Source organism: Stylophora pistillata, chromosome 1, assembly GCF_964205215.1.
Source record: "Stylophora pistillata chromosome 1, jaStyPist1.2, whole genome shotgun sequence".
In the NCBI taxonomy this organism is placed as follows: domain Eukaryota; kingdom Metazoa; phylum Cnidaria; class Anthozoa; order Scleractinia; family Pocilloporidae; genus Stylophora; species Stylophora pistillata.
This window is the reverse complement of record NC_142519.1, coordinates 27,892,378-27,914,960: the sequence shown is the minus strand read 5'-3', so window position 1 is coordinate 27,914,960 and position 22,583 is coordinate 27,892,378. Positions and strand designations below refer to the sequence as shown.

Here is a 22,583-nt window from a genome sequence, read left to right as displayed (position 1 = left end):
ACTGGCAAGTTTACAAACCCGTTTGTGGCAGGTGCTCATTAAGTCCAAGGACTAGGAAACAGCCTCTTGAGTAACTCCTTTTTTAGACACGCAAACGGTAGAAACGAAAAAAAAAAAAAGAGAGAGAGAGAGAGAGAGCGAGAGAATCGTGAGGCAAAGGAAGAAAAAGTGAAAAGAAGCCAAAACCTTCTGAGATTGGCGGTCAGAGAAACCGAATTAGAATCTTTTTTTATGATAATTAAGAAACATCAACAACTCTACTAGCTTCTGATATCTTTAAGAAGCGTTCGCATTTTCCCACAACCGCGCCGGAGATAAAAGTAATTGGTGTCTGTTTGTCTGAATTGCCTTTCAGTCCGGATATGATAAATAAATGTGACCTTCCCTGTTCCTAAGAGTGGAAGCAAAGCCAAAGAGTAGGCGTTACTTCTATGAGGTATAATTTGCTACTGAAAATATGCATTTTTTTCTTTTTAAACATTCTCCACCTAGTATTAATTTCTAGGGAAAAAAGGTCAAAATCAAGCTCAAGGATCGGTTTATCAGAACAAAATCGAAGAAGTTCTGCTTCATTTGATCCAACACGTAATCTACCGTCTAGACAGCTAACAAAATGAACAAAGGAAAAGGGGCAAAATGTTATTTGCGCTCCATAACTGAATCACCCATTAGCAATAACACAAGTGCCTAAAATTGAAAAAAAAAAGTTTTCCCAAGTTTTAAGGAAACGGTAAGCAATTAAATTTGACACTGATAGCTCGAAATGAGTTAAGAATGACCGAGTAGGAACGCTAGGAAATCCGCTTTACATTGAGTCTGAAACACATCCTTAATATCAGTTACGGAAAGGGAAATCTCATGCTTCGTACACCCACATACACAGAAGGTGCGTTGTTCTGCTTCTACGAAGGATCACGTCTTCTGCGAGGGTGTAAAGCTCGCTAAGGAAGTTTTATCAGAGATTAAACTCCCTTCCTGTCGAATGATTAAAATTAGGATAACGGAAATATACGTGAACACTTGAAACGCTTAACTGCTTTTGGTTAAAGAGGTTTAGTGGAGATCTACGTCGCTAATTTGGAGTTCACATGAAGATCTCAAGTTTCTCCCCATAATGTGTGATTTTCAAGGTGAGCTCGAGAGGACGGTTCTTCAGTATCATTCGGCGTAGCACGATCAAGGGCAGTTAACGCCAACTAAGGAAGTAAAAAGCTGAGATGAATTAATCTTCCACCCTTTAGGAAGTTTATGTAAGAGGGACAATGATCAATTACAAACATAAACTAACTATCGATATAGAATACGATGGCTGACCGAAAGTGAAGAAAAATGGGCTGTTAGCATGCAGTTTTGGAGCAGAAAGGATGACAGTGCTCTATTCCCGCGTTTACTTCTCGAGTTGTTCTTCTTAATGACCTTGGCCCCTGCCGAAAGGTTAGGAGAGTTCCCTTATGAGTATTACAACATGACTATATGACAGCTTCGACTGTCGCGTTGTTTTCATAAGTCAACTAATCCTATTTTTTTTTTTTTTTTGTTATAGCAGAGTTAATAGAGTTAATTTTGGTTATAGATACCAGAATTTTTAATGTGCCCGCTTAACCATCTATGCAAATTTCACCTTTACAAGATCAAGAGGGATGTCCGTGCCTAACACCGATTAACACGTCCCAAACTTAGATAGATGACTCGACACAGTACATTTGAACTACTCGTGATTGCTTGTCCGCACATACGCTGTTCTTTAACACTAAATGCATGACAAGATCATGTACTATTCTCAAAAGACGTCAGAGAACCTACCTCCACTACTTCCATTTGTATTTTAAAATTGTAATAATTAAAAATTTTTGCAATTTAGTTAGATGAGAGGTCCACACCAGGACTCACGTCTTACTGGTAATTTTTACCAACCTATTTATCAAATAAGTACTACAATTACTAGAAGTAATACTGTAGCACCAAGGATATTGGAGGTCACTACTAAATCATTATGACAGTTTTGGTTCCGATAAGATTGTTTACTTAGTGGAAACTGAGAGAGGAACAACCCAAGTCAAGCCACTGAACAATTTTACATATACTACTGGCGCAGTTACTCTAATTTATTGCGGATAATCTGAGTTATCGCTCTTTGAATACATTTTCAAAGATAAAACAGCTACAGATTGGGGAGCTTTCCCGATCGATAGAACCTAAACACTTCATCGAGTCCATACACGTATCTTAAAATATGGGTGATAAATTTGCTTTCGGTCACACGTAATCACACATGTTTCCCAGCGTGGGGGTATGAATTCAGAGTCGTTTAGCTTATCAGCAAAGTTCATCAATCTCATCAATTTCAAACTGAGCTTCCGGTGCACCCCAGATATCCTCCGCTATCCACACAAAGCATCGAACGCGATGTCCTGTTGTCCAAAAATGGCCTGGCCGTGGTCCTTTAAATATTAAATAAGTCTAAGAAAATTAATTTTGCATTTGAGGCAGGTATACTATGCTCTCTCGCGGCGCTGAGTTAAGGACCCGTAAGCCTATTTTTAACGTACTAAAGGGTCTATTGCACAGCGCGTGGGACGGGCGGAGGCCGATTAAACAATCGCGTTTTCTTTTCGAGAAGAACCGATTTATCCTTATCCACTATCATGGAAAGTTTCCTGATCTGGCACAATACCCGTAGTTTTTGTACTGTGTCCCAAAATAATGAACATTTTATTCGTTCCATTTAAATTGCTTCTTGACTCGCGCCCACTGTGGACCAAAATATATTCTTGTGACAGAAATACGAGCCACGGAAGTTAATCATTAATTCATGATGCTACCTACATATAATTTTAGGAAAAAAAATTTATTGAATTCAAGGAAGGTTTGGCTGTTACCACACGAAATTCTTCTCCTCAGAATTCTGGTACCCTTTTGTCTCGACAATTCCTATGGTCTACGGTTATTATAAGCACCGAGCCGAAAGCAGTGAGAAAGACAGTGATAAGGCAATGGTTCCGTACTGTTCTAAGCCATTCAAGTCGAATCCGTAATACTAACATTTCCTCATTGACTAGGCACACAAGTACTGAAACGCTAGCATGTTCTCTCGTTAATGAACGGTTTTATGTTGAAATACTACGCATAATAAACGCAATTAGCCTCAAGGAGAATGCACAGTTCTTCTTCGTAGATCAGGAGATACTACTCATGATTTCGACCACCATCCAAAGATCTACATTTGTACAGTCCCAAAGTCCACACATTCGCGATGGAATTTGACTTTTTGGCAAATGCCTTTCGCAGGCGTCTTAAGTCGGTTGCACAGTTTACAACCATTGTGACTGCACAGTGCATGCCCACGAATGTTGATCCCAAGTCAACTGATCACTCACCGTGGTATCGGAAATAAACGTGTATGTTCATTTATAATCAACACCCACGGTCACTTAAGCATGCGGAGGCAACGATGGTAAAAAAAAAGATTTAATCTGTATCACACATTGAATGTAAACAACACTCGCTTAGATCCGAAAAGTCTGTGTAGTAATCTATGAATTTCGTCGATAAATGCTGTAGCAAAGGTAACACAAATGGAATCATACAAGCACATCAGAAGCGCCAGACATGTAAATGGCTGGTTCCCACTTTAGACATTGGGCTCCTTATTACTGAACACATTGAAAAAGAAACGATTCTTATGTAGTGACTGGTTTATGTATCACTGCATCAGATAGGTTATGGGTCATCAAAACAACCTTGAATATTATCACAGTAATTTCTTGACCGTAAGACACGTACTCTTGGAAGACGTTCATTCGGAGGAAATCGTACCCTAATCGATGAAATATGTTTCAGTAAACGTGTCAGCGTTAATAGAGATTTTCCGGTAGAATAAGAGAAAACAGAAGACCTTGATAAGTATTTATTTTTATACCACGGAATAAAAAAAAGCTAGAGGAAAGAAAGTTGCCTTACTTTGTATCGCTTCAGAAAGTACGTCAGGCAGAGCAAGTGAAGCCTTATCAGCCTCGGAAAGAGTCACTGGTGAGTACTAGCAGTTCACTTAGTGTTATTCATTCAAGCAGTTTGCGTAGTATCCACAAAAGCATGACAGGTGTTTGTTGAGATCAGTCAACTGAAAAGTGCCACGCTACTTTACTGCACAACTTAGTCATTATCAAGAGCTGTTTTGGCTACATAAGCTTCGTGGGTTAGGAAAAACAAATACGGTGGCTCGTAGATGTATCGGGTCACCTCACTAATACAATTCATACTAGTAAACTCCCCAACACATTGTCCTATCTTGACAACGACATTCGATCTCGTCATTCATCAAGTTTGACCTTTAGCGCTGAAAATAAAAACAGCAGAGATAAGACCATGGAAAAAGCATGTGCTGTTTACGGCCGTTCTTAAATTTTTAAATTTCTTGCGCAACCTTACAAAAGGAGCATATTAAATCGACATGCTCGTGCTTTGGTTCTATGCAGTGCCTGATACGATTTATATACGAGTGTCTTTTCCGGTTATCTTTTGGGATAGCTTCCTGTTCCACCGTTAGGAAAGGAAAACGCCTAGCCCTAGCAATTCTTTAACCACGTGATTTATCACCCACGCATCCGTACTCACCTTAAAAATACAGTTGACGAAGACATTTTTTTGCATTGAAAAATAATCGCTTTGTCAATCTTCCGTGAAGATGGCAAATACAACTGCGAAGGCGTTTTTTTTCCGACAACGCAGTCGCTTTCACTTCAAGACGGAATCCAATACTACGAAGACACCACTTTTACATCATCACTACCAAATAAGGCTCTCGTTAACTTTTCGACACTTGTCGAAGTTCACTCGGGATTGGTTCGTATTTACTCGGAAATGGTTGTCATGGCTTTGTTATGGGATAATGTTATCCACCTACGCTCGTATCAAGCAGTTCTGTCGCTTGTCATTAGAATGTTCAACAGGCCGTAACGCCTACGATTATATGCATAATTGGTTACAACACCAAAACCGTGCACACGGCCAACGGAGGATCATTTCGAATGGTGTTTGCCGAGCGAGGGTACACAGCTGTAGTGACAAAAATACTTCGGAAAATATCAACACATTCTCAATCCGTTAGGAAAGGAACCTAGAACGTGACACTCTCACACGATCCCAGTCGGTGATGTTAGCAATGGCTTATCCACGTTTTCCCGCATATGAAGGTAATTATTTTTTTTTAATTCATAACATAGGTTAGACTGTCGCTGCGACAATCACGAATTTTACGTAATCAGTAAAAAGACGTACCTTTCTAGTCTAAAAATATAAAATACTGGGTATCTTGACCAGTCCGACAGAATTTATTCGCTTTCATGAGCTACGCCAGTTCGGATGTAATTCACAGGGTAAACGGGCCAGCTTCGCACGAGTGAACATCACACTTTACTTGTATGTACATATATCGTTGTGAAATGGGCTCACTCGCTGTGTAAATATAAATTTAACGTAAAGTAAGACATTCCTACAGCACTAACGTAGTAACGGAAAACACTTTCGAGAAGCTGTACGCTTTGGCATGCCAAATCGGAAACATTTTGATGCCCAGATCATCTGTATATATAGCAGTACTAACACTGGTCGTGATGGTCAGCATTGCTACTGTTTTTTCTTTACCTAACGGGAACTAGACCTGGCATTACTTTAAAAACCCGACACTCTAAGATTTTAACCTTGAAGGACGAACAGTTCGCAGCATCAAGTTTAAGTTTTAAGTTGAATTAAGCCGAAGAAAGCGGCACTTGTGAAGAACATTAACCTTTAGAGAATAACTGTTTTGGAGTAACTCAAGAAATATATGCATAGCTCGCCCACACGGTGTTCACAAAATTTCTATAAAATTCTTCGCCCAGCTGTCGCAACTTTAGGAATGGAGTTCTTCAATCTTCTACAGCAATCAACTCCATCTTGCTAATAATTCCATGTGAGTTCTTGTCATAAAGAAATTTTCTTCATTTCTTCGCGAGTCATAGTCCACCTTACTGATATGCGTGGGTGTATACATGAAGACCAAGTGACTTCGAAAAGAAAAATATAGAGCTAGCTTTTTTTAGCGTTGATAATTCTCTTTTCAAAGCTTATTCAAAAAAAGTCTGAACATAGTAAAAGTGATTGTGGCAAAATTCGAAAATAAGACGAGATAAGTTGAGTTAAAGTTGGGTGTTAAACTGATTATCTTCTGTGTCACGCCCATAACGTTCTGGGGATCCTACCAACCTCGTACAGTTTCCCTTCTTCTCTTCTTTATCACCAAGTAAATCTATAATTCCAGTTGTTTATGAATAACAGCTCTTAACCCCACACTGCAAAACCTTATAATAAATTCAAGTCTACTTAGTGTGCGCCCACGACTGGTTAGGATCGCCACGCAGCTGTTCGTTGGACGGCCGAGGCCACCAGCCAACGCAGTGTAGTCTAGTTTATTACAAGCCAAAGCACCAGCTTTACAAGAGGAAAATTGGGAAAAACTGAAGAGCGTTAAGTTGCTTAACTAAAAGAAATTTTCAACAGAAAGCAATGACAAAAAGGTCTTTTATGCGGAGAATTATCTTCCCGAAAACCTCATATGAATGGCTATATTGTCAGGTTAGGAAGGTAAGCATTTCTTGTACGTACTCTTGCCCACGTGGTTACGCTATTGGCCCCACAAAACTAAAATTTTAATCTCGAAATAATGCGATTTTAAGGATAGAAAAAGAACTAAATGAAAACAAAAGGGTGTAGAAAAATCAAATTAATACACAGACCTAAAATTACAATCAATGTTGAAATAGGGTAACCCGTTCGACTCTTGCGAGCGAATACTAGCGATATCAAGACTCTACAAAATCAAGTAGATTGGAGGCGTAAAACGCATTTAGTTCCTTGCTTAAAGCCACAGAAAACAATAGCAATTGGTGGCGCTGCAATACTGAGGCATCTTAAAGAAGTTAGAAAGACGTCATCGATGATATACATGTAGTGCAATCATGAAAGGCTACAGCTCTTCTCATCTACCTCAATGCACCTACCGGAAAACTGCATACCCTACGCTAAGACATGACTTTCCTTTTCTCCGTTTTAGCTTATAAAAGCTCGTTGAAGTTAAAGTTGTAAATGAAATGAACGCTCTTGTTTTTTCTCAAATCCACACCTCAGTACGTGCTAGTACTGCCTACTACCAGGTCTCGATTAACTACACAGCACGACCGACATAACTGTTCCCTGTGTTCTGAGCGTCATAAATCAAACAAGGTTCTTTTTAAACAAGAAAAGAGAAATGTGCGAGAAGATAAACTGGGGAAGGTTAAAGTCGTACTTTTGAAAATAGTAGAACAACGAAACCCTTAAAAAAGGCGAAATAATCGTACCTCCAGGCTAAGGAAACACTAGCAAAAAGAATCTGAAGGATTTCAAGTGGTGACGTGTAAGTATATTAAAGCTTATACAAACAACAGAAAACACAAATACGGTCGATTAAACGGGGTAATAGTCAGTTGTGAGCAGTTAAATCAACGTAAAAGTTAATATCAAACCGATTGAACAGGAGGTTTAAGCTCTGTGCCTGGTAATTTCCTTTCCTTCCTTCCACCCGAGGATTCAATGCCGCCAATGGAACAAATTTTAAGTCTGATTGCCGTAAAGAGGCAGTCTCCCAATTAAGAAAAAGTTGCTAACATCCGTAGGAGGTATTTAACCATCAGTAATAAGTCCATATCTGTAAAACTGAACGGCGTTTAGTAATGTTTAATTCAGGAAACAAATTACCCGGAATTTAAACCAGGAATTGGTCACGCGATGGTTATAAATACGAGGTCCTTCCTTGGAGGCCTAGGAACGAACTGTCACCAATATATGAAAGCAGACTAGTTAACCTACTGTTAGTTCTGGAAGACAGAACTAAGAAATTTTAGCTGCACAAAAAGGATAAACATACCAAGGATAACAATTTGTGAGGTATGTGCGTAAAGTTAGGCAAGCTGCATGCAGCTCGCCGGAGGTTTGTTCAATGTTCTAAGGCAAAACTTTGTTATTATATTCTACTTCACAAACTGAATCAGACCGCTACTGATCGCCAACTATGATCGTTCTTTAAATGCTTCCGGCTCTGAATGCGTAGAATCCTTGTCCTAATATTTATCAGTTTTGAAGTATTGAAAAAAAGCTAACTTTGTATCAAAGAGCATTGCATACGGGGGAAGAGAACGTCGGACAATACGTCAGTGGCATCTCATTCGAGTGATCCTCCTCTAGCTCAATTTGTCGAACCTAGTAATAATCATATGAGGCTAAAAATTTCTTGCATGAGATTGTATCCAGTGGTCAATATTTTTCAATTAGCTACGACAAAAGAGAAAAGCTGTCTAATCGTCAGTTTTGAGGCGCAATTTTAAGTAAACATCAGTCATCTTGATGACTTTTCTTTGATGAGCCACGTCTTCACTCGCTAGCTAATTCGTGTCGCCTTTGTTGTTCCCACAATCACAGATTATATATCAAGTCTAAATTGGTTTCTGAAAATCAAGGGTTTTCAGAAAGCGTTTAGGTTAAAAGACATCGAATTAAAAAAATGAAACGTACATCCAGAGACAGAGTGTCCTTTGTTTCGTTTTGGAGTTAAAAATTCCCAATGGATGAATCGAAGCCAGTGTTAAGAGCTGATTTTTAAGTGAAAAGCCTGAGAAAAAGTCAGCAAAGCAATCACAGATCATATTCTTAACCTCGGTCGAAAGTTTTGATTATATTTCGAAAGAAAATCCTTACCATTGCTGAGAATTATTACCAAACCTAAATTAACCCGCATATTTATGGCTGGATATAGTGTCTTGTACTAGAATAACTATATGTTACTAAACTTGTTTCAGAAACAATAGGGTTTACGTAAACCGAAATTTTAGCAGTTATGAAGCTTTCTAAGTCAATTTACGCCGTCTAGATTAATATATCATGAGCTGGAGACGTTTTATTTTCGATTTATGGCACGATATAAATATCTTCGGGTGATAAATCAGTTAAATGTTTACGCCAAAGCTACGTTCTATTCTTCGAATGACAATATAGAGCAAATTAAACTGCAAGTTATTTCATTTAGAAGTTTCAAGTTTCCCCAATTGCTCATTCACTTTTTTATTCACCCCTCGTGCAACAAATTGGAAACTTAAGAAAAACGGCTGTGCTGTCAATGATATCAATTGTAATAAAGGAAAGAAATTGGCGGGGGTCGTTTGCTTAAATACAAATCTGAGACTCCGGCACATCGATTCAGCTGTACTACGAACTACTTCCTTGGGACAATTTGTGGGCAGTATTGCAAGGAAAAAGTTCCCTCCTGTTAATGGTTAACACAGCCGGCGAGTGAAATTTCGAGAAATGCCTTCAAGCTGAGAGTACGTACTGCATCATTAAACAAAGCATTGAACTTTCACAGAACCATGCGTGGGCAATAAGGTACTGTCGCACAGACTACACGCCAGGGAAAAAGTTATAGTTGCAAGGCCCATTAGAATATTGATACTGAGTAACATTTAACAGAGCTTGACTAATAATTTTGATTGTGTCTATAAACCAACTGATTTCTAAAAACTGTTTTGAGAGCTGTGTAAACAACTTTATTTGGCATGTCTACATGTGGAATAGGGAAACGAGTAGACTCAAATCTTTTCCCACATCATCAAAACAGAAAGAAACCCTGTATGAATTGTCAATTGATCTAATTGTTTTACCTTGTCTTCTTTCTGTTGCAACCGGCGAAATCTTGTTAATACCATAAAATTTGTGTTGTTTCGGACAAGGCTTGGGCTAAGCTGCATCGAAAAAATTGCTTTCCAAGGTTTACTTTCACATCATTTCCTACTTTGGCTAAAGTCGTACTAACAACTCGACTGATGGAGATTAAAATGTTTGCGTGAAGACATGCAGTGGACGAAGGTCCTATTTTGTTTTCACCTGTGTCACGATAGACATAATATAAGGTTTCACTTGTGTTGTTAACGAAGCTGCACTGTGTAGGCGTCTGTCAAAGTCGGATATATTAGCTTTCTTTCAATCACTTTCTGGCGCAGACATTTCGGCTCAAACAAGCCGTGCCTTGTGCCAAGAAAGTTCACTCGATCACACATACTGCGTTAACTCAAAGTTCTGATGCAATAACAATGGTAGTCTGATCGTCTTCTGAGAAAGAAGCACATCTTCGGACTATTTAAAAGCCTTTTCGTCTTGTACACCTCACCAAAAATGGCTGAAATCTGTAAAGGCGGCCGAGATCCTGTTGATTTCATTGACAGTTTGCAATACTGATGCTGCAAAAGTGAACAAACTTCCCTGTATGCCCTCAGGTAGGCTAGCTCCTATTCTTAAAGGTTATCTGGTAGTAACTGATGAGAGTAAATGATACTGATTTAACATTGAGCGATGAACTAGAGTCCAATGGCTAGAGTCCAACTCCGAATGCACCCGGGAAAGAGCCTCGCATAATCAAAATACATTGGTTCAAATAATACTATAAGCCGTGAAACAACCCGCTCAAATTAGCAAATCATCAAAGATAGTCAAAGAACGTTTTTGATTAGCCCGAACACATCTTCAAAACATACAAATGGCGGCTGTGAGCGGAAGAATCCTTAACAGGGTTTTTCATTTGATAAACAGTGGAGTCGGCTAATCTTTCCCGCTTGGATTATGTAATACCTAAAAAATCAAAGTAGTCAATTCTAAAAATTGTCTTTGCCCACAAGATTAATGCGAAAGAAAGTCCTCAGAGATTTTGAGTCGGTCAATTCACTGCTGAGTTGGAAGGGGATAGCAACCACATGTAGGCCACAACATACCCGTGGATAGCTTTCAGGACAACTGCCATGAACTTTCACAATTAAAATCGCTGCTATATTTGATAATGTTTAGTTCTTTAAGTCTAGAAAGAGTAGACTTTGAAATTCTCAACTAAACTGGGTCTGATATGCTAACGATCTCAAGATCTTGGCAAATGCTGCTCGCACCTGATTAGCTGCTTATCACTCCAACCAACATTTTAGCGTGCATAGGGAGTTAGAGCAAACCTTAAAATAACGCAAACTGCCGTATCCTCCAGCATCTATCCAAAAGCACCATTTCTCGCTGTGAAAACTCTCCTTTTTAAGTATGCTAAAACGAATTGTAATGTAAAGTGCCGAATGCCAGAGCAATCAAGTCAAATCAGTTTGTTCGACCCCAAAACGGTTGCTGCATCACAAAAGTATTTCAATTTGATTAATGCAAACAATGAATAAACACAATGTTACATTTTAACCTTGATCTTCAGCGAGCAATTTAGTATTTTTAAGTAGACACACCGAGGAATAAACTTGTTGGCCCACAAGAAAGACTCGACCAAGTAATAGCATCACAGAGATCGTGAAAGTTCACCATAATGAACCCTAAATTATCAACAGAACACTAAACAAGGCCGATAGGTGATAGTTAGCCGTTCATTTCTGATTCTTTCGCCTTTAATACAGTTTGCTACTCGCCTCACACACATGCACCAACACGATAAAGCGTAAGACAAAGGGTAGTCAACGCCATCATGTATGCTTTTTGAGGGAAACTTTTTCAATTCAGTTAGCAATCTAAGGACTCCCTGAATTGTGCAGCTCCTCGGCGTTGACCGACAAAAAAACGGTCAGCGTCTTTATCGGAAAACTACCTTCAGGCTTAAAAAAAAAAGAAAAAAGAGAACAAAAAAAAAAAAAAATCAAAATAACTACGAGATTCCGAGGGGAGGACATTTGAGAGTTGTGGTTTTTCAGTCATGCGTTGCACAAGAAAGACAAACAACTCGCGTGATTGATATTTGCAATGAGTTAGGGCACACCGGATGTAGGCATTGTCCAGACTGCACAGGTGGTGGTGTTGCCAACGTCGAACAGGTGAATACGCTATTATCAAACCCATCACTATGAGCTCTTGTTGATGAGCGAGGTATAATACAAGACAGAGGCAAGAACAGATCAATTGTCGCTTAAACGTTCTGATATTTTGAGGAGTCCTCTTTCATGGGAAGACATTCCGCCTTGTTTACGACAAAGCATGTAGCGTGATTCACAACCAACACAAGCCCCCGCACTTTTAATTCGTTTTACCTGAAAGATATCGAGAGATGACGGGAATGCAGCGTCGTTTATCAACAGTAATGCTTGATATTGCCACCCCCTCATCGAGTCGTCATAATACTTATCCCCTGCCCTTGATAAAATTTAACACTTGTAATTCCTCAGCAATGACAGGATATTAGCTTTTATAACAGTTAGAGTAAAGACAAGAACTTAAGAATGAAAACTAAGTCTATTGATCATCAGACTTTAAAACAAAAACAAATAGAGCCGAACAATAACGACTGGAATGTAGAAATGCCTTTTTGAGGTATCAGCGTGAATCTCAATAGCTACTCCATAGCGCGTACTGCTAACGGTGTCTGTTTGATAAATCTGCAGTGCACCTTCTAAATAAATGCATCCTCTGGTTGAACAGTGCTGGCATGTATGTTGTCCTTTCCGGCTTGCAAGGAATGCTCTTTCAATCAGTGAATTGAACGAAAGTCGTGGTGTCGTATCTCGGTTTCTTCTCGACTAGACTTATTTCATAGATGTGGCCAAAGAATTTGGGACTTTTAAAGATATTTTTCAAGGCACTACTAGGTATACGAGTTTTTCCAATTACGATTGAATGCTTGTGTGATAATTTAAAGAGAAAAACAATTTCAGGAAAAAGGGATCGCATCCCTAGAAGTGGTTGCAAAACGTGAAACTTCAAATTCTTCTTTTTCCGGTCGCCTGCTCTGAGGAACGATACCCTGCGAAGGTGCGAGGTTAAGTGGCTCCGTCCCAAACGCCCTTACGCAGGCAAAGTGTTTTTACTCAAATTCTAGTCTTATCAATTATTAAAACTCTTTTCTTATAGATCTTATAGATCCGAGCCTGTAATACCCTTCTGTTTCCTTTTGAACATGCTGTAGGCATGAATATATGTTGTCCATAAGTACAACACTTTCAAGAAAGAAAAGAAATTTCAAGGATAGTAATGCAATCCTTTTGCAACCTCATTAATCATGCTGGCGGCAATAACTTCTGTGAGGTGATTAAGGGCGGCTCTCAAAACCACTTTTTTGGTGCGTGCACATCAAACTTGAAATCAGGGGTTACAAAGTAAACAAAATGATCACTATTTCTGTTTCAATTGGAAAGGACCGCGATTCGATTGAAAACGAGCTGTATTTAGAGCTATTTTGGTCACACTCGTAACTGCAATGAATTCTTAGTCCAAAAAGAATAAAAACATTCGTATAATGCAAAAGATAATTAATAAGACCTACACAAGCCTTAGCTATGAATACTTTCCGATGTTTTTATGAACAACTTGATCAAGTACAAGTACATAAATATGAAACGCTGCCGGTAGTTTCAATTGGAACGTTTAGTCTCTTTGTTCTTTTTCTTTTTTTCATTTTTTGCTTCACATAAACAAAAGCAACTGCTCTGAACCTTGTGATTTACAATCACAGCTGAAGAGTCCAAAAGCAAAATAAGTCAATCGTCTTTTAAATGTGCTGACAAGGAATAAATTTCTCACTGATGTATATTTATAAGTCGCAATCATTGTAGAAATTGAAGACTAGAATTTCCTAGGATCTCTTCAACGAGAATTATACTCATCTATGTGGTCAAGAATTTCAAATCAGTTTTAAATAGATTGCATTGAAAATTTAAATTAATGTATTTTTTATGATTCTACTTAATAATTTTAATGTTAATCGAGTTTGGTTCTATAAACAAAATCGTGTTATAGTTTGTCATGCTGATCACCAGTTGATGCCCGCAACCTTTCAGATTTTCTGACTATTTTTCCTTTCAAAAATTTGCTTTTATGATTGTTTCATAAATGTGGAAATATGGTAACACCTGAATTGTTCTGGTTACAGCATCAAAACAAACCCATGTTCGGTCGCCACGGAATTCAATTGCACCGTACTTGAAATGTCAGAAAACTTTGCCCACTTAACTTCAACCTAGGTTATGTTTTCAATTCTCTAAAGCTTTTGCCATTTTGAGCCTCGACGTTCTGCCGAGAGAAGAGTTTGCAGAAACTAAAAATGTACCGAGAGGCTGTCGGGTGTTACAACAGAATAAATAAAATGTGCAGTGGTCTGACTCCAATACGTTCCAATTCAGTAATCACATCGAAGTTACCCGGACGACACAAAGATCATTTACTTTCACAATGTAGGAATCCGCCCAACTATTTGCGACTTTCGCAAGTTCATGGAATATTTATGCAAACAAACGAGAAGCTGACGAAATATTACGAAACGATATCGATCAACAACACGTCATGCTGTAGTACACTCTTAAGAAAAATGTTGATTCACGCATCATCAATGTAAACAAAAAACTTAGTCTGAGGAGAGTGTTAACCACCAACGAAAACAAATATTATCTGTAAATAAACGTAAAACTTGTGTTGCTATGGCTTCAATACAATCATGAAATGTTTCTTAAGTAACAAGCAGAAACGAATCGAAGAAGCAAACGTGACCGTAAGCCCAAACTGCTTCGTGACCGTAAAGTAATTTCATTCAGTCAGAGATTGTGTTCGTGCTGACACGACGCCACCGACGGATTGCAAAACACTTGAGCAAATGCGTGACTTAAGGAGTGGTTTATATATGGGTGTGTCAGTGCTCAGACGCGTAAGGGTAAAGTTCATGCGTATTGTAGTTACGTTGCGCAATGTTGTTCAATCACGTCTTCACCAGTCGTTTCTAGAATAATCTGGACACGCATGAGAAAGCTTACGGTCACGCACCTTTCAAGCGTGCAGCGTAAGTAAGCTTTGATCTAAAAATCAGGCGCTTTGCCTCTACGTTTTCTTCTTTAAGTTCCATATTTTGACAAAGAATTGTTATGACCCGCAATGATGAATTCCAGTATTCTTTGTATTACACTCTTTTCTTTTATTGCAGAGATGTCTAGAAATAACAAAACAGTACGCTGAAAAAAAGAACACTTGTTCGTCTTTCATGTATATTCATGGTTACTTTTTGACTGTAAATGCGACTGAGCTATATTTGCCTCTAAAAAATCTATTCCAAAAATCATTCCCTTTTCAGTTTTCTTGAAAATGTGTAGAAGTTACATGATAAGCTCAACATAGAGTCCTGTAAACCATAGCATTTTCGTTTTTCCTTCCTTCTTTTTTCGGAGTTGCATAAAAGGTCTTTTAACTAATATGGTAACACGCGGTCTCCTGCCGGAAAGGTATCTTGGGATTCCTTGGCCATGATGAATTCATTAAAAAAAAAGTAATTAATGAGACAGCTAAACTGTTTCTCGACCACCATCTTGACAAATCAAGACAAATACTAGATAGTGAAGTGAGGTAAAAGGTTTTTCCCAAAAAGGAAGGCTAAACACTGTTTTGCTGGCACATGAAATTTCTATCACCTTCTTGAACCCTCTAATAGACAAATTCAGACAAAACCAATTTAATATTCAAATGTTAAGACATTTTCACAACAATTATGGTGAGAAAAAGGACGAAAATAATACGAATGTTTTCTTTATGTTCTGTGCACCGTTCAAGATCTAAAGGATGTTTTTTATATCCGGCTCAAGTTATACCTGAATATCCTACCGAAAACTTTTGACGTACGGGTTTGGCACTGGTTCCGGAGAAAACCGAAAATAATCCAATATGAATGATAACTGCTACAATCGAATCACTCTCGATTGCATCGAACGAAACAAATTTAAAGCAAAATGCTGTTTTTTTTTTTTCCGAAGTGCGGACAACAAACAGGAAAGCAGACCATAACCTTCCTGATTGAAAAATGACTAGGATAACAGGAAATGTAACAAAAAGAACCTCGACCTCGACAATACATCGTCGCAAATTTCGTCTTTTTTAGAGTAGTTTTCGTTGATAAGCCGCCACCCCGAAAGCGGCGGATCTCCAAAAACCTGATAACAATAAACTAAAAAACATCCTTAATATCGTTTCAGATTTGAATTGCAAATTCAGTCTCCCTTTCATTTAGGTGACAGAATCGACACATTTTTGAACGACATAACTCGATTCTCCATGACCACCGCGCTTTTTTTAAGCAACTGAAATCCTCAAACTCTTTTCAAATTAGCAGTATGAGGCGAATTTCCAAAACCGTGAAGTTTTCAAATGCGATATCATCACTCCCTTTTTCATCCGCTTTTGCTTCGCTTCCAAGATCTATGAATAAGTAATAAGTGTCAAGTTAATGATATCTGTGTTTTTCACCTGTTCCACCGGGTGAAATGAGATTCGCAGCAAGCATTTGACGTCAGCCAACGTAATTCGCTAGCTATTTTTATCACGAAACCCAAGCAAAAAACTAATGCACCTGCTCCTGTTATTCAGCCTTCGGCAAATCATTCTTTTTTTGTCATTGACACCCACGACATCACTAATTGGTGTCCGTTTATAGAAATGGTTTATTTTTAACAAAAATATTTTGGAGACTTCCCGAATTAGAAACTGGGAAAAGGTAGTAATAGTGATAATAAAAAAAAAAACATATTTTTGTCATAAAGGCTGAATGAGCAGCAAGACTCTCCAAAAAAATAACTTTCTTTTAGTAAAACTAGATATATAAATATATTTTTTCGACGGCAAATTGTACAATGTTTTATTTAACAGAAAAGTCTTCCCAATCTTAAGTGGTTTATCTTACATTTTGCTTTAAATAAGATAACCCAGAAACAAATGATAAATTTTTAACGATAGGTTTTTCGCGAATAAATTATGAGGCACGTTCGAGGAAGCCAAATTTTGAAGTACGGGAATAAGTCCACTCGAAAATTGAGCAATATTTAGAGTTGGTAACCTGACCCTCAAAATATTTGCATGAATTTGTCTAGATTATTCGTTTCTTGTCACGGACGACTGACTGAGGGCCCAACAGCGAATGAACGTCATAGAGTAAACAATAATTGAACAATTGTACAATATAAACCAGGGTGACAACCGATGACGCGTATGCAAATGTTCAACAAGCATTTCCGTAACGCCACAAAAGAAAACTCTCGATTTTATTCACTTTATCGTCAAGGATTTTTATGTTTTTCGATGAAAGAAGATTCATAAGGGAGAATAGATGTCATTTGTTTCGAATTCAGAGCGAGACGAAAATGTGCCGAGAGTCATTTTTCGATCAAACCGCTTGACGATACCGGTTATTGATAAACAATACACATTTGCGCAATATCTAATCTACGTCAAACCATGACGCACGTCGGCTAAAATTAGCACCGAGTTCATTGGCTGCCTGACATTATTGGAAAATTCTCGCACGTCACAACTTTCTGAAAGAACAATGAATTTTAGATTTAAGGAGTCGCCCACTCGGTTCGTACACAGAATCGTCGAGCTCTACGAAGCGAAGGAGGTAAATCCGACGGAACGCAAACGACCCCGAAGTTCTAAGCCGAGTCGTAGTTATTGCTGGCCAATAACTCGACCTATACCTATACTGTTGATCAGTTTAAACGACACAAAACTACTTCAAGTTATTTAACCCAGCCGTTTGGAGAAACATATTTGTAATTTATCATGATGATTACCATGACTGAAGCTTTGGATAGCCTTGCTCAAGTTGCTACGGACCAACTTTTTGGTTTTGACACCGCCAGTCTTCTTACACCTCAGCTTGCTCGCCAAGTTCCTCAACTTAGCGCCGAGGAATTTTCATTTGTTCATGCCGGCATGGATGAACCGACGAATATTTTTGGTGAGCCGGTTGATTTCCACGACACTTCTGTTCCAGGTACTTAGTAAAACTAACGAACGTTAAATTCTAACAGCCACCGTTCGGACTAAGTTGTCTGTTATCGTCGGAAGCGAATCCACCTACGCGAATCGCCGTGTTGGTGTCTTCACAAATAAACGTTTGCCCTGCTTTAAGACCGTGGGCATTTTTTTTTTCGAACATTTATAGCCGTCAGTCTCACTAAGTGCCTTTCGAATCTGTTCGTTCAACTAATTTGTGAAATTGTTCGAGTTCGACAATTTTGCCTAACTCTCATCAAACTTAAAGAACATCGGCTACAATCTTGTGTTGTTTCTTAGAAAAGTGTGTCTTTTCTTACTAAAGTAAGGGTTCTGGTCTGAGAAAGTCGAGATTTAAAGTAATATTTCTTACGCAACGCGCTCCCTTTGGAGGCAATGTTTAATTTATGATGCCACTCATTGCAATTTGTATAGTTAGTTTACATTAGCTCGCTAACACTGATTTTGCCTTCTCGCTTTTCTCAGGAGATCTTGACCTGGATTACACTGTGCCGGACGTAAAGCAGGAGGGTGCAAACCAGTCTGCCAAAGCTTGCCAACAACGCTTGGCCCATTTTAAAGTCCCAAGTCTACATGATGTGATTTCGGGACCGACTGGATCGACTCCACCACCGAGCGGACACGCTTCTCCTTACAGTTCGCCAGCCCACAATTTGTGGATTCCTGACCGCACAGTTCTTACTCCCCTGATCAGTCAGGCTGGAACTACACCTTGGAGCACATTCTTCTCGGACACAAAGCTTCCAATGTCCCAGGAAGTAAATTCGGCACCAAACAAGGTACAAACTCCTACTCCACAAGATCTTCCACAAGAGCAGGTGGCAGTCTCAGCCGCAAACAACCCACAGACCAACTTTTACCAGCGACCTATTCAACAGCCGGTGAACTCTAATTCACCGATGTTTATGCAAGCTACAGCCACACTGAACATGAAATGGCCAATACTTAGTGGTCCTTCTCCATTTCCTACTACAATGTCTCCTGATCACTCTGCAATGATGGACAAACTCCTTCTGCACACCACAACTCCTTCTGACTTTCTTACAACGCCTCCAAAACCTGTCCAGAGAGGTCGCCCTGCCAAGGCTGGGTCTGCTATACTGAAAGCAAAGCGTAACAACCCTGCTGATGGGCGCTCACGAACACCACCAAGTGAGCGGCCTTATGCATGCCCAGTTGAAACATGCCCACGGAGGTTCTCAAGGTCTGATGAACTGACACGCCACATGCGAACCCACACTGGACAGAAACCATTCCAGTGTAGGATCTGCATGAGGAACTTTTCTCGCTCAGACCATCTGACAACTCACATCCGTACTCACACTGGTGAGAAACCTTTTGCCTGTGACACATGTGGTCGACGATTTGCACGATCTGATGAACGCCGTCGCCACATGAAGATCCATTTGAGAGAACAAGCTAAAAAAGAAGAGGAAGCCAGAAAAGCCATGGCTCAAAGTAATGGAACTGTTTCACCAATCCAGAGCCGGTCTCCCCAATCAACACCATCACCACTTCAGGTCCCAGTTACCTCAGTGAACTCTTTTTAAAGTATTTGCCACAAACATTTGACAGTGCAGGCATTGATCAAACATTACAGTTTTAAACACATTGCGGTTTTGAAGAACTCTTATTATGATAAATACCTTGTGTTTTGAAGAACATTTGTGTATATTATTTTAAGGAAGAATTTTGAAGGAAGGCTGGTCCTTTGTACAGATTTTCATTATGCAGATTTTGCAAGGTACTGTAAGTGCCATAATAATGCTTAATGTAAGGTATTTTTTCAGTGATGGAGTTTTGTGTTAGCATACAGCTGGTCTCTGTATTCCTTGGAGCTAACATAATCTTCATAAAAACAGTGATCTGTTTCAATAATTGGTGTTATTGTTTATCAAGACAGAGTGCCCTATGGCACTCTCCACATGCAAATCTAGTTGTATTTATAAGTTGAGAAAATTCAAAATTAGGCTGGTCCTAATGTACATAGTTTTATGTGCAGATCATTCTAGACACTTGGTGTCCTACTGGGCCTATTTTTCATACAAATATGAGATAGAAACAAAAAATACAGCTGGTTTCTGTATACAATTTAACGTAAGATATTTTGTGTAAAGATGTTAAGTATTGTCAAATTGTTCTCCTTGGTACAGTAGATAAAATTATATATAATTTTTTTCATAACTAGAAATCAAATTTACAAAAATTCATAGCTTTTTTTGATATTCATGAGTACTCACTTACGGGTTTAACCCAGTTGTATAAACATTTATAGATGTTGACTGTTTATCAAGGAGAATGATTTTTTTCAAAATGTCAGAGATTATAACAAACAAAGTAAAAGTCAAGCTGGTCATTGACTCGATAAACACAGTGCTGGTCACTTAAGGATGATAACAATAAAAGTTGAAAATATTTGAAGGAATTTATGGTTTGCTTGATGTCCTCTTATGAATATTTAAGGGTCTCAGTCCAGAATACAGACCCTATCCTCCCACCTAATGAAGTACACTGTTTAAACACTATTTCCTACAAATCTGTTGACTCGTCTCTTAGGGATTCTTCCGCTATGTTACTTCCAAAACCTTATGGGATAAAAGTACACGATTCTCTTCAACCTATTTTTACCTGCAATCCCTCAACCTACTTTAATCCCAGCTCCACATTCAACATTAAAACAGACTACATTGAGTCTATTAATGTGTTTTTGTAACAGATTTACCTTTTTTCATGCTCAAATGATGGACAATATGGCTAGAAAGATATTTTTCAAATCTAACATATCTTTCCAATGAACTGCTATTATCTAAAAAAGTTTGATTTTCAATGTTAGAACAGATATTTAAAGCTTTGAGTTCTGCACATTTGGTCTATTTAGATTTCATCAGGTCATAGTGAATAAAGAAAAAAACCAAATGACACCATGGTGTGGCTGAGCAAGATGCCTGGATATCATCGCTTTGTGTGTTTATTTAGGATGTGGAACAGAAGACACTTTTGAACCCATATCATTTACATTGTCAAGCTTTTAAGACTTAAAACATTGTTAACAGTGTAGATTACATTTCATCTGTTTTTAACCGAAGGCATCTTGAGAAAACTACAAGTGCAATATCTAAACTCCATCGAGACTATTTTTCATAGAAAAACTTTGAAATTGCTCTTGCATTGATTTTATATCTTTTGTCACAACAGAATATTGGCAAAAATGTAGATGTACTGAGGACCACTATATTTTCCCCATTGCCGCATTGTTAGTGTAACTCAACCTTTAACTTGTAGTTCTCTTAAAATCTAAAAATTGCCTGGTGTATACCACACAGGTGAATACCTCTCTTTGTACATGCTGATTGGCTGGTTTGGGAGTGATCAGGAAGTACTACTCACCACTGCGCAGCCAGAGAGACAAACTTGCATGTCAATAATTTAATTTCTATCCATTTAATAATATACTGACAGATATAAACTATTTTTTCAGTTTCTGTGTGACATATGCAAAAACAATTATTCTTGCCAATGTCTGAAAGTGGTGAATATTTACCTTGCAGCTTTGCATCTCAGTAAATATCTACCATTATTCACCTCCACCTTGTTGAATAATTTTTAGATATCACCTGGTCGCAACAAAGAGTATTTATGCCCAGTCCACATATCTGTCCTCCCTTTACAAACATAATCCGGCAAGAGTTCTATATCATCCTTTATTACACGACTCGAGCAGTCAGAGGGCCAATAACTAAAATCAACCAATCAAAATGCTCTATTGCCGGTCCAATATTCTCTAAGTATTGGACCGGGCACTGTCCCGAATGGTCCCGAATGATACCGCACTTGTATCCCTTTGAACTTCAGTCGTATAATAAATCTCTTATTAACCAAGCTTGCTCGGGACCATACTGGAAGAATATCGGCCCTCGGTCTTTTTTGTCCAGACCGAGCTGTGCTCAGTCTGTACTGTCAAGACCTCGGGCCGATATTCTCCCAGTACGGCCCTCGTGCTTGGTTAATAAGATATATATACCAATAAAAAACAAAGCCGTAGTCCCAAAGGAAATCTCTTGTTTTGCCTCTGCTTTCCTTTATCCAAGAGCTGAATGCATAATGAAGTATGGGGTTATATGGAACTCTTGCCCATAGTCCTTTTTAATCCCTATTTTGTGGTCTACATTTACTAAATATTACACTAAGGGATATGGTCAATTAGGAATGAAAACGATATAGGCACTTACCATTTACATGTACATGTCTCTTTGAAGCAGTTTCTTTCACTTAGCTGTGAGAACCATTGGAGGCAAAACGTAAATTATGAAGAATGGAAATTAAGTGATCGTGAAACAGGCTATTATCCTGTGCTGGTTTGTAGTAAATTCAAGGAAACGCGGTAGCTGTGAAAGTAGTGAGAAATGGAAGTAACTTTAAAGTACATTATATTATGATTGCCGGGATCGGAAGATCACATGTTCATAAGGGTTGTATTTTAACTTCTTTTTAAATCTCCTAATCAAAGAAAACAGTTCATGACTCACTCTTTTGGATGAGATCGGATCCATTTTGTCCTGATCTTCAGCTGCTGTCCCCTGAAGAAGGAAACTCAGTGCCTTTTTTTGCACAAAACTAATAAACGCGTCAGAAAAGCTGCTCACTTGTCACCGCGCCGTCGCGACTCGTTTTCAAACCAACCAATTACATCGCAGAATTTATCAAAAATTTGCCGCCAAATTAAGCAC

General features: G+C 38.6%; 1 protein-coding gene and 2 long non-coding RNA genes across 7 annotated transcripts in view; 1 reads left to right on the top strand and 2 right to left on the bottom strand.

Moving 5' to 3' along the window:
• Positions 1 to 22,495, bottom strand: part of LOC148741954 (uncharacterized) — a 23,780-nt gene extending 1,285 nt beyond the window's left edge. Inside the window, exons 1-2 of one of the 3 annotated variants that reach the window (XR_015990213.1) lie at positions 22,383 to 22,495; positions 22,086 to 22,241 (exon numbers count right to left, since the gene is read on the bottom strand). This is a non-coding gene — a long non-coding RNA (uncharacterized LOC148741954). Of the gene's footprint in view, positions 1 to 5,277; positions 6,514 to 22,085; positions 22,242 to 22,382 lie in introns of those variants that run through there. The other 2 variants (XR_015990212.1, XR_015990214.1) reach the window with 2 other exon arrangements.
• On the bottom strand, positions 2,833 to 4,938 carry LOC148741955 (uncharacterized). Its single transcript, XR_015990234.1, has 2 exons — positions 4,615 to 4,938; positions 2,833 to 4,336 (listed from the first exon to the last, which is right to left on the bottom strand). It is a non-coding gene; the product is annotated as an uncharacterized LOC148741955 (long non-coding RNA).
• On the top strand, positions 5,025 to 20,281 carry LOC111322693 (uncharacterized). 3 transcript variants are annotated; one of them, XM_022925839.2, is made up of 2 exons: positions 5,025 to 5,192; positions 18,322 to 20,281. In XM_022925839.2, the coding sequence occupies exons 1-2, from the start codon at positions 5,153 to 5,155 to the stop codon at positions 19,404 to 19,406; spliced, it is 1,125 nt and encodes a 374-aa protein (XP_022781574.1). In that variant the 5' UTR covers positions 5,025 to 5,152; the 3' UTR covers positions 19,407 to 20,281. The 3 variants fall into 3 exon arrangements, with proteins under 3 accessions (XP_022781574.1, XP_022781572.1, XP_022781573.1); XM_022925837.2 differs by lacking the exon at positions 5,025 to 5,192 and adding an exon at positions 17,384 to 17,833; XM_022925838.2 differs by lacking the exon at positions 5,025 to 5,192 and adding an exon at positions 17,386 to 17,797.
• Positions 22,496 to 22,583: the final 88 nt, after the last annotated feature.